Source organism: Carassius auratus, chromosome 1 (genome assembly GCF_003368295.1).
Source record: "Carassius auratus strain Wakin chromosome 1, ASM336829v1, whole genome shotgun sequence".
In the NCBI taxonomy this organism is placed as follows: domain Eukaryota; kingdom Metazoa; phylum Chordata; class Actinopteri; order Cypriniformes; family Cyprinidae; genus Carassius; species Carassius auratus.
In genome coordinates this window covers 3,161,189-3,173,813 of record NC_039243.1, presented here as the reverse complement: position 1 = coordinate 3,173,813, position 12,625 = coordinate 3,161,189, and the positions used below count along the sequence as shown (strand labels likewise).

General features: G+C 36.2%; 1 protein-coding gene across 1 annotated transcript; it reads right to left on the bottom strand.

The window, feature by feature from the left end:
* Nucleotides 1-412: 412 nt before the first annotated feature.
* On the bottom strand, nucleotides 413-6,153 carry LOC113116700 (GTPase IMAP family member 8). Its single transcript, XM_026285051.1, has 5 exons — nucleotides 6,080-6,153; nucleotides 5,930-5,968; nucleotides 5,586-5,705; nucleotides 4,858-5,493; nucleotides 413-2,097 (listed from the first exon to the last, which is right to left on the bottom strand). Exons 1-5 carry the CDS (start codon nucleotides 6,090-6,092, stop codon nucleotides 1,283-1,285), a joined length of 1,623 nt encoding a protein of 540 aa, XP_026140836.1. The 5' UTR covers nucleotides 6,093-6,153; the 3' UTR covers nucleotides 413-1,282.
* Between the last annotated feature and the right edge of the window lie 6,472 nt (nucleotides 6,154-12,625).

Genomic DNA, 12,625 nt, shown 5'->3' with positions numbered 1-12,625 from the left:
CTTTCTTGAGTTGGTAAAAGTCCCGTTCATCTTGGGTGCCACTCCACCCATGTATCCTCGGATACCTATCTAAACAGTGTGTTGCTACTAGAGAACTGTTGAGACAGCTCTTTCAGCAAGCTTTTGGGTAAGCTAGCGTTAGCCCCTGTGTGACAGGCAAGACTTGGTAGAAAAATGCTATGTTCTTAGCCGTATCCCTTTAATGGACTATTTCCTGATTCCAAGCCTTCAGCTCTACCCTGGGCCGAGGCCCTAACAATTAAGTTGGGTATGTAGCTTAGGCCTTTGGCCATAAGGGTAACTGTCAAAGACAGCCGTCTAAACGTCCCAGGGGCAACTCGCCGGTAGTGACGTCAGAGGCTGTAGCCGGCCAACAAGTTGGTGTTTTTTCAATGTATGATTCAGACACGGGTCACGACGAGGTGTTCCCCATAGCGAGCCCTAGAGGACGCAGTGTCTCGTTCCCTCCTCAAGGAACCATGGTTTCATTCGTAACCTGAGACGTTCAGTAGGTCAGGGTATAAAATGAGTGATGATGTGAATCTGGAAAATGCTGGACAGATTTTAAGTAGAAAAGCCCTTAGATTAAATTACAATGTTGGTGTAAAACTTCCAATTGTTTAAGCAGCATTGCGTTGTGTTAAGACAATCTTTCTGATTTCCATACAGGGAATACAAGAACTGACAAAATGTACTGTACTTTGAATGCAGTGCAAGTCATTTCGGATTAAAGTCTCTGCTAAATGCATACATTTTAGTATATATAAAGGACACATGAGGCCACTTATTAAAATGAATTATTTTCATGACATGACTGTTTGTCAACTATATATTACACCAGCTATCTGGAAAAATTCCCAGAACATTTTGGCAAGTGTCTCTCAGAGTTATGAACAAAGATTCATCCAGAAACATAAAAAAATAAAATAAAAATGAAATGGTCTTTCTCAAAACATTACCATGAAAAAATAAAATAAAAATAATAATTATAATAATTATACATTGTTCATGGAGCGCTTTTTGCTTAAATGTCACTTATTTGGAAGAGAACATTCCAAAATAACAATCCCATAGTTTAAGCAAAATGGAATGTTCCCTTAATGTTTACATAACCCCGAAGAAGTTTTAAAACATGAAATAAAATAAAAAACTGGACACTTGAAATATTCAGAAAAAACTTAGAGATAACATTTTTTATATATATATAACATATTAGAAACAGTAGCAAAACGTTTTTTATAACATTCTTTTGTCGGCTGGGACCAAATCAGAATCATCCTACTCATTTAGCTCTTTTAATCAGTTTTTTCCCAACAAACAGTCCGGCTGCTCCAACTAAAAACAGGCTGCCTCCTGCAAGCAGCAGAGCTGGTGCTAAAACCAGCTCGGTTACGCCCAGAACCACGCCTCCGGTCACCAAGGCTGCTGCTCCTACTGGTCCAACTCCTAATGCAACTTTATGTAGTGTTTCTTTAACGTTCTCTAAATATACATCTCTGTTTATGATTTTCTGAAACTTTTCATTTGTGTAGTAATTCCATCCGTTTCCCTCTGCCAACTTCTCAATCTTCTCCAGCAGTTCAGTGACCTGAGAGCGATTCTCCATGTCTTCATTGTTAAGTGAGTGATATCTGCTACCAAAACCCTCAGTAAACCCCTGAAGATCTGGACTGTCTTTGTTATGCTCTTCTATTGATTCACCCTTCAGCAAATCCACGTGAGTGAACAGAATGATGGTATGATGTGCAACATTTTCTCCAATGTTCTCCTGAATCCATTCCATTAAGTTTTTCTCTTCCTCTGTGAATCTCGAGTCCAGTTTGATCACCAGCAGAAACACATGAGGACCAGGGTTAGACATGATGACAAACTTCTTGATTTCATTCTTCTTCATCTTTTCATCTGATACATCAGACAGTCCAGGAGTGTCAATTATTGTCATGCTCTTTCCATCCACATGTGCTTCTTGTTGCTCACAGGTCTCAGTATTTGTCAAATTTCTCCTCTCAGAACTCTCTTGTCCCATAATAGTCTTTACTGCACTGGTCTTTCCTGATCCAGTTTTACCCAGTAGCACAATCCTAGGTTTCTGAAACCCTGCCAATCAAAGTTTCAAATAAAATAGCAGTGTTACAATCCAGACATTAAAACAAGCAAAATATAATTAATTATTTTGGTGCAATTAACAAATTAAACATGTATACATTTCCATGCCACCTAATAATCCAGTCGCTGCGCATTTGCACACTTGGTTCTGGGGGCTTGGTCTGGCTATATTTGCTCAAAGGCTTGGGTGACAAGGCTTTAACTGAGGCTAAGGAATGAGCTATAGTTTCCTAATTACCTCATCTGAAATTCTTTAAAATTTGAATAGTATAATAGCACAATAACAATATTAGTATGCGATAAAAAAATCTGAATTAGAGAATTTATCTATGGCTTTATCTTGTACACGTGCAGAATGGTTTATGTTTATTTAGGGTTACATCTTTACATTTACAATCCAGGCAAAACTGAGAGTTAAATTAACAGTGACATTATTGCAATGTCTACTCTGTTTCTGAATGCATCGGTCAACACATCACATTCTTCCGGGGCTCTTCATAGTGTGCGGCCCAGTAGTCTCCCAGTCCTTTTGTTGTTTGTAATCGTGTTATAAACTGTTTTAATACATGTCTTAAACTGTGGCGTGTGTACTGTATATGAAAGAAATTACTTGCCAGAGTGTCAGAAATGCAGATTATGGGATTACCCGTGGAGCTTTTTTGCGTGTCAACGCTTCTTCTGGGCTTTTCCAGTCACGGCGTAGTATATGGTGTATATGGGAAAGTAAGCCGTGAGCTTCTCCTTTACTTACGGATTTCTACAGTGGGAACTGTACCATTGGGCATACCAATGGAACTTTGCAGGCCGTCTGAGTCGTCAGGTCATCGGGAACGAGGAAGATGTGGTGCTTTGCGTCAGAGACTTAAGACTCTTTGGCTTGACAACCGCCAGAACTGAGGAGGAGGCGTGTGCTTCTGCGTGAACTAAATGTACTGTAACACTGTCGTGATCAGAAAAAAGATATGTACCACAGATGTGGAATTGTCAACTATTGCTCTCTGTCCCTTTTTTCTCCCTTGCAAATTTCCAATGCCACAGTTGCTGCCCATCTGATCGCTGACGTCACACATAATCTGGACTCTATCTGCCCAGAGGCACCTAAGTTTATCCTTGGAGATTTTAATCATTGCAATTTAAAAAAGACTTTGAATACGTATGAACAGTATGGGACTTGTTCTAAAACACAGAAGAACACTATACTAGATTTATGTTATGGCTCAGTACGCGGGGCTTACAAATCTCTGCCTATGTCTTCTTTTGGTGATTCTTACCACCAGGTGCCTAGAGCGGGAGGAAAGGACAGTGAAAATCTGGTCAGAGGCCAGCATCTCCTCTCTCCAGGCATGCTTCACATGCAAGACTTTTATTCGCTGATTTTTCTTCAGCTTTTAATAATATGCAGCCTCAAATTCTAATTGAGCAACTGGCCTCTTATTTTAATTTACCTGATCAGATTTTATTATTGCTCTTGATTTTTTTAACAGACAGACTACAGAAGGAATTTGTGAATGGCCACATGTCCAGCATCCTCACTTCAAACACAGGGTCTCCACAGGGCTGTGTCCTTTCTCCCTTGCTTTTTATTAAGTACACTGATAGCTGCAGGACTTCCCAATTGGGTAGCTACCTTGTGAAACATTTTGATGACACTGCCCTACTGTTACTTCTTCAGGGGGACCGATCGGGCCATGGAAGTGCCTTATCACAATTTGTGAATTGGTGTGATGGTAACTTCTTGGACCTTAATGTGACAAAAACTAAGGAGTTAATCATTGATTTTAGAAAGAACCGTTTTAACCCAGAAGTCAGCATTATTCATGGTGGAAATGTTGAAATTGTAGAGACGTATAAGTATAAGGACTCAAAGCTTTAGTTTGATAAAAATACAGTCTATCATTAAGCGGGGACAACAAAGAATTCAATTGATGCAGAAGTTAAATTAGTTTAATGTATCCCAAAGGATCTTATGTAACTTTTAATATTCATTTATTGAAAGACTTTTAACATTTTCTTTTATCTGCTGGTTAAGCAGATGAGCACCCCCCCCCACCCCACCCCCCAAAGAAAAATTAACAGATATGCAAATTATCTTATTCCCTCTGCCATCAGGTTTTTAAATACTGTTGATAGAGGCAAGTAGATAGGTGCCAGGCATCGCAAACCTCTTTATTATTATTTATTAACTTATTTATTTACTCAAATGTTGGTCGCTGCTCAGAATAAGTATTGTGGCCTATGTATTTGTTGCTTTGTTCTGGTGCCCAAATGCAATATGATATCATTGACATTGACGTGTTTCTGAATGCTCGATTAAGTGTTGTCTTTTGTCTTGTTGATACGACTGGAAGGCTAAAACTGAATTGCCCTACGGGGATAAATAAAGTTGTTTGAATCTTGAATCTGTTGGTTTGATTGCTTCTATTGTCTTCTACAAGGCGCTTTGGATAAATCATGTGCTAAATGATTCAATGTAAATGCATATGCACTGACATTGTGATTGAAATACATGTACTGCACATAAATTAATCTGAGATATCTGATCACAACGTTTAGGGTTTATATGAACAGAACTTATATGAAATTGAACTGGAATCTGTTTTGACTGACAACAATCAGGGCATGTTATGACAAAGAATCGGGGATCAGGGCATGTTTTGGTGCAGGACTGATCAAGACAAAATATGCAGAACCTGAACAGATTTTTTTCTTGCTCTGCTGTTTATATAATTGTGATAATTATACAGAACTTACAGAACTTTGCTCTATCGTGTATCTTTTCCTGGGCTTCCTGGAACATCTCATCTGTATAATGCTGTCCTTCATTCTTCTCCACCAACTTCTCAATCTTCTCCAGCAGTTCACTGACCTGAGAGCGATTCTCCATGTTCTCATTGTTGAACGAGTGAAATCTCCCACCACACTCATTAACAAGAGCCTGGAGATCATCCCCTTCTTTGATATACACATCTAATGGTTTTCCCTTCAGCTGATCAGCGTGAGTGAACAGAATGATTGTGTGACGTACAGCGTCTTTTCCAAAGTTCTCCTGAATCCATTTGACTGCACTTTTCTCTTCGTCTGTGAATCTCCCCACTTTAATCAGCAGCAGAAACACATGAGGACCAGGAAGACACATGAAGACACATTTCACTATTTCATCCTTCATTTTCTGTTTTGTCATTGTCGTGTCAAACAGGCCTGGAGTGTCGATGACTGAGATGATCCTCTCATCGGTCTGTAAATCTTGTTTCTCGCAGGTTTTAGTGACTGAGACTGGTGAAACATCCTGCTTAAAACAGCTTTGACCCAAAATAGTGTTTCCTGTTGAACTCTTTCCTGATCCAGTTTTTCCCAGCAGCACAATCCTAAGTCCAGATGTAGTTGCTACTGTGAATTAAAATTAACCGCAAACGTGAATGGCATTTAAAAATAATCACATTTTTTGAATCAAGTCGACACTGGATCATTAAAGTATGTACTTGTTGTGTCGTCTTTTGTGGTTTTCTGTGTCCTCCCACGAGCCTCAGATTTGTGATGTAGGCGAGACAGATTCAGGGACGTCTTTTTAATTTTTCTCATTGCAGTAGATTTCCCCATTTCTAAAACCACAGTGAACTTCATTTACTGATCAACATTACTTAGGAATTTATTCTACCATTGCAGATATGACTTTATATACATATGTAAATGTTGGATTTATTTATTTGTGTTGATTTCCAAACTTTCCTGACACTGTATTTAAATGTCAGAAATGAAATTGACTTTCGCAGCCATATGATTACTTAAAAATAACTGATAAGAGAAATGACAGAATGGGTCTTACCTGCCACATTAATGTCATCTTCTTTTGAAATTAGAGGTACTACGAGCAAACAAAGGGATATTATTATAGATTTATTACAGATATTATAGAGTGAATGTACCTATAGAGTATTGCTAGATTGTGTAATGCTGAAAACCTGTAGATACTCACCTCTTTCGCTCATTTTGTGTTTGGTTTTGAAAACTTATCAGGAAGCGGTGAATCATTCAATCTCTTATTTGCAGTTATTACTGTTAAGCATGCAAGGTTTGTATCTTTATATCTCACGCTTTTGTGTGCATGTCACACAGACATCTCAACCAATCAAAACATGAGAACAAGAACAACGTTTCGCAGAACCTGATTTTACCAAGTGAGACATGTTCCTGGGACAACATCTTTGTTGACCCTGGAACAACATTGTGATTAACCAATCAGATTTGAAGAACCAGTTTATAGATTTTGTGAAGTTTACGCTTAAAATCAGTGTTTGGTGCTTGTACATCAGTGTCATTCATCTATCATTTCCTCTGATTTTAGGGATTACTCATGGTTAAGGTCAGGTTAAGGTGTAGGGATGTGGTTAAGAATATATTTTTGGAGTAAAATGTTGTTCCAGGGTCAACAAAATATGTTGACCTAGGAACACATCGAACTTGGCAAAATCAGGACGTGCCAACGTTTCAACTGTCATTTCAGTTGTTTATCTATAACAACATTTGGCATTCATTTGCTTTCATTAAGCTGATTTTTGTAGCATATAATGATAGGAAATAACCGAAGTTCAATACATGGCACTATATATATATATATATATATATATATATATATATATATATATATATATATATATATATATATATATATATATATATAAAATAAAGTGTATAATAGAACATTTTTATTATTCTCTCTTTGTGTGCATGATTGAGTCTGATCTCTGTCAGGACTCTCATTCCTGTCTGTCCTTTACCGTTCTTACATTAAATGCAAAAATACATGTAAAATTTGTTGTAGATAAATGTTGACAGAGCATGTAAAACTGGTCCAACTGGGCTGGCAGAAAAGTAACTGTAACTTGACACGACGAGACATGATTCTCTTACAGGAATAGCACTGATTTACAAGAACATCCTCACCCATCAGAAGTGTATCTGTCTGCTTGTCTGGCTTGACTTCCTCACTTCAAACGAGTTCAGACGTGACTGTGTGTTTCTTTCTGTTTTAGTGCATAACAAACATAATTCGTTGTGTGTTATTTCTTACTCCTGAGGATAGAAAGCGAGAAGAAAACATTAATGCTATTTTTGTCATGCTGTCTCTGGTCCTCTGACACTTGTCAGAAAGCTAAAGAAAGCCCTTGACTTCAGGAATCCTTGATGCTGATGACTTATACATAACACTGATAAAATATAATTATAGACTCCAGATCCCTCATGTCGTTACAAACCAGTGAAACTGGTTTATCTTCAGAACACAGTTTAAGATATTTTAGATTTAGTCCGAGAGCTCTCAGATCCTCCATTGAAGCTGTGTGTACGGTATACTGTCCATGTCCAGAAAAGTAAGAAAAACATCATCAAAGTAGTCCATGTGACATCAGAGGGTCAGTTAGAATTTTTTGAAGCATCGAAAATACATTTTGGTCCAAAAATAGCAAAAACTATGACTTTATTCAGCATTGTCTTCTCTTCCGTATCTGTTGTGAGAGAGTTCAAAACAAAGCAGTTTGTGATATCCGGTTCGCGAACGAACCATTCGATGTAACTGGATCTTTTTGAACCAGTTCACCAAATCAAACTGAATCGTTTTAAACGGTTCACGTCTCAAATACGCATTAATCCACAAATGACCTAAGCTGTTAACTTGTTTAATGTGGCTTAGACTCCCTCTGAGTTCAAACAAACCAATATCCCGGAGTAATTCATTTACTCAAACAGTACACTGATGAAGTGCTGTGAAGATGTACACCGAGCTGAGCCAGATAACGAACGAAACACTGACTCGTCCTCGAGTCAAGAACCGGTTGCATCTGTGTTCGGATCACCAGTAGTTCTTTTGGACAGTTCGATTCAATAAACTGGTTGAAGAAAACGGTTTACCAGTTCTTTTGCACTCGATGTAATGGCGTCATTGGCGATGATTGCCCTTCATTAAAGCCTTCGGTTTACCCGCGCTCATAACATTAGCACAGAATCAGTTCAGAATCAATCACCAAAAGAATCAGTTCGGTTCAGGCACTCTGTGTGTCGGTCTGCTTCACACTGAATCACACATGCGCAGTATCATCAGCTCCTCGGTTCTCGAATTGGATGCGTCTCACAGAAACGGTTCTTGACTCGTGAACGAGTAATTATCTGGTTTGGCTCAGTGTTCATCTTCAGTTCTCTCTTCACATCAGTTCAGTCAGTGTACTGTTTGAGTACATGAACTCCGGGATATTGGTTTGTTTGAACTCACATCAGCCACATTAAAAAAGTTAACAGCTTAAGTAATTTGTGGATTAGTTACACAATAGTGGTCTGAACAACTACAATTCAAATGTGTGAAGATGAGCTGAGCGTGATGAAGACTTGCTGCACAAATAATGAAATCCACTGAAAACAATTTATATAATATTATTTTGAAGTGTTGCTGTGGTATCTCAATATGAATCTGATATGAGTATGTAGCCCTTAAAACAAACCATTCATCAAGTGAATCACAATTGCAATAAAAAATTAGAAAATAAACATCATAACTCAAAATGTAAATTTAGGGGTTTCAGAACCTTCTGCGTTTGTCTTTATTCATGAATTGATTATCTTAGGTAAAATCCTCAGGTTATCAATAAAAGTTGTGTTTTTGCATAATAATAGAATATATATATTTTTTTTTAAGGAAATCACGTTTTCTAGCAAAAATAAAATAAAATAAATAATAATACAATAGTCAGATGTGTTTAATCAATTGTATACAAAAACATAATGGTTACTGATTTACCCAAACACTTTGAACACTCATTGACATGTCTGATCTTGAGTTGTGACTGTTTAACTAGAAAAGCAGGATATGTGTTGACATAAACTGATCGACTGGGACTGTTTACAGCTTCTCAGGAGGATTACGACAGACGTCGACCTCTTTCTTACCCTCAGATGGATGTGTTCTTGATCTGAGAGATGACAAGGACACCATTGAAAAGCTTAAAGAGAAGAAACAGACCTCCATCACCTATCCTCAAGGCCTGGCTGTGGCTGAAAGAATAGGAGATGTGAAGGACCTGGAGCGCTCAGCAATAACACAGAAGAGCCTTAAGAAAGTGTTTTGATAAAGCTGTCCTGAGGTCCTGAATCTGCCCCCAGTGAACAAAAGAGAGAGAATGTGTTTAATCACCTAAAATGACTGCACACATCTGCAATCTGAGCTCATCTGAGAGGAGAAAGCAATAGAAGCAGTGATGATGGGTAGTGTGCAGAATTAGTTTGGATACATTTGTTTAAATCATGTACATATTCATTTGTTCAACTATATTGCGCGATCAAGAATACATTGTTTTGATCAATGATATATTGGTTTAAATCCATTGGTTTGATGACGTTTGATTGAGTTTGTTTTGTTCATACAGTATATACAGTGATTTGTTTAGAATCTCACAGCGTTCTTTAACCCTCCTGCTGGTGATGTAAATGAAGTAGATTAAAACACCAGGCGTAAACAAAGAATGATTCTCTCCCATGTGTGTTTGTGCTCTGACTGACCAGAATGCGTCAGAAGATCACGTGTAAACAACCCTCATCAGAAGTTAGACCCGATTAGGTTTACATCACCCTCCAATATTTTACAGCATTAACATAGTGATGGGAGAAACACAGCTTTGTTGACTGCTTCACAAAATGATTCATGCTTTTATCAATGTGTAATCTATTAAATTTAATCTTTGGGATAATTAAATAAAAATACGGTGCACATTGAATTGTGAACATTCAAAACAATACCAATGACTCACTTCAATTCTTGGCAAAAGATATTTCCAGCTTGCAGCTACTGGAAAATATTGCCCTCTAATGGAAAAGGTGCACACGCAGAGAGAGACAAAAGTTATTCCTATCAGTTATTCCACACACACACATATATATATATATATATATATATATATATATATATATATATATATATATATATATATATATATATATATTATTATTATTATTATTATTATTATTATTATTATTATTATTACCTCTCATTTTCTTTCTCAAACAGATTAGTCTATCACACACAACTGTATTTGTGTGTGTGTGTGTGTGTGTGTGTGTGTGTTTTTATCCCATTGTTTTAAAGCAAACAGTAGATATATGAGAATTGATAAACCTGTTTTCTTTAGGACTGATGACTCCTTGGATGATGATACTGTGGGCTTTACACCACCATGTGGATAATATATACAAACTGTATATTTATTATATGCTGAAATGTGAGACATGCATAATATACATAGCAGGACAAACACTCTGAAAGTGGATGTTTTAAGAATTTATTTGCAGTTACTCGCACACAGAGCAGCTGAAGAGTGACAGAAAATACTTAGTAGAGCTCACCCTACAATATTTCAGTTAGGCTACAGATTGTTCAAGCTCAGTATAACAGTAAACATGACATTTTGTTTTTAACTAAATAAAACATGAAGCCGGAATGTAATAATTACAAAAATTACATGAAAAGAATAAGTAAATGGAATGATAATAGAATTACTATATCTACTTTGTTTTGCACTCTTTGGCCACCAGGTGGTATTGTGAGCAAATGAAGCCTCCAGAAATGAACCCTTTTGTGAACCACTTGGCTGAAAAGCTTGAAGCTTCACGAGGCTTCATCTCGTCGACACTACTGTGCTTGGTGAGAGTACCTGTAGTGAGTGGGAGACCACTGATTCCTGACAGCTCATTTACACATGGGCATTAATACAATCATAAAGTCAAAACTGTATTGGCATAATTGTCAGCCATTTATTTCAAAATATATGATAGGCTAGCAAATGCTAGCATAATTATACAAAACATTAACTAGGTAAAACGATACACAAATTGAAAGGGGAAATAAGCATACATAACAATAAATCTAAAATATAGCCCTATTAAGTAAATTTTATAATAATAATAATAATAATAATAATAATAATAATAATAATTATTATTATTATTATTATTATTATTATTATTATTATTATTATTATTATTATTATTATTATTATTATTACTATTATTATTATATACAGCTATTAAATGAAATGTTTAATGTTAATAAAAAATTGTATCTTTTTTTGGACCCGGTCCCACACATGGGAAAAAATATACACTTAAATACCAGTATTAGCAATATCATTGTGTTGTGATATTTCAATTGTTAGGATTCTTCTTTATTGACCTTGTGAGGGAAACTGATGTATATTACAGCCATAGAAGAGCATTATATACAGACTGAATCATGTGTGATACAATAGGTATAAGACACTGGAAGGTGAAAGTAAACAGTAAACAGTAAAAAACTGGATGTGTATTATATTGGATGCATTAATCGTCTCTTAAAGGGACCGCACCTAATTTAGCTACTGGCTGCTGTAATGTTAATCCAAGAAAATGAAAATGAAAATCACTCACTGCTCTTGACTGAATTACTTAATTTTAACAGTCAAACCAAAAATTATTCAGACACCAGATAGTTTTTGATATATATATCAAAACTGTTATAATGTGAGAAATGTTGAAGGTGAAGACTATCCAGTGCTATTTTACATTTAATTATTTGGTTTCTGTACCTTGACACCTATAAACTTGAAAAAAACGTAAACATTGAGTAAATAGCACAAAAAAAAAAAAAATAAACAAACATACAAATTAAACAATTTCAAACAGGGCCCACTGGTACAAGTGTATGTGTGAAACAGGAGTAATGTTGTTTGCACCTTGTGCAATGTAGAATTAGTTTACAGCTTTTTCAAGCACTTTGTGATGCATTTTGGAAACAGGAGATGAGCCCCTTTTCTAATGCACCATCTAGCTTGATAAACCCCTTCTCAAAGACTTACTGTTTGTCAATTTTATTTGGGTAACACACATAGATTAATCTAGATTAATTTCAAGATCACAGTGAGATTAATCTAGATTAAAAAAATGAATCTATGCCCACCTCTAATATATATATATATATATATATATATATATATATATATATATATATATATATATATATATATATATATATATATATATATATATATAGTTCATAGAGTGACCATCTATCTATCTACATCAACAATCTGGTTAGTAATGAGTGAAGCTGTTCAGTTCAATGGGGTTAGTGTGTGCTGAAGGGCGGAGGACAGAAACATCTGACAATCAGCAGTTTTGTGTGACTCAGATTATGGCTCAGGCATATAAACTTTTATTAAAGAGATTTAACTTAATGTATGTTAACTTAATGTCAGTTAATAATGAAATAAAGACATGAATCATGTAAAAGAATAAAAGAGGCTGTCATTTCAGGTAGTATAAGCAGGTGCATATGCACTTAACACGTCTTAATATGTGTTTAATCTTCAGTTGGCATCAGAACGTCATAGATTTATTTCTTTCATTCAGACATTTTCTTCCTGTGGCTCAAGTGGTATAGAGCCTTGCGTCAGCAAGTGCAAGGTTTGGGGGTTCGAATCCCAGGGAACACATGTTAGGATACAAT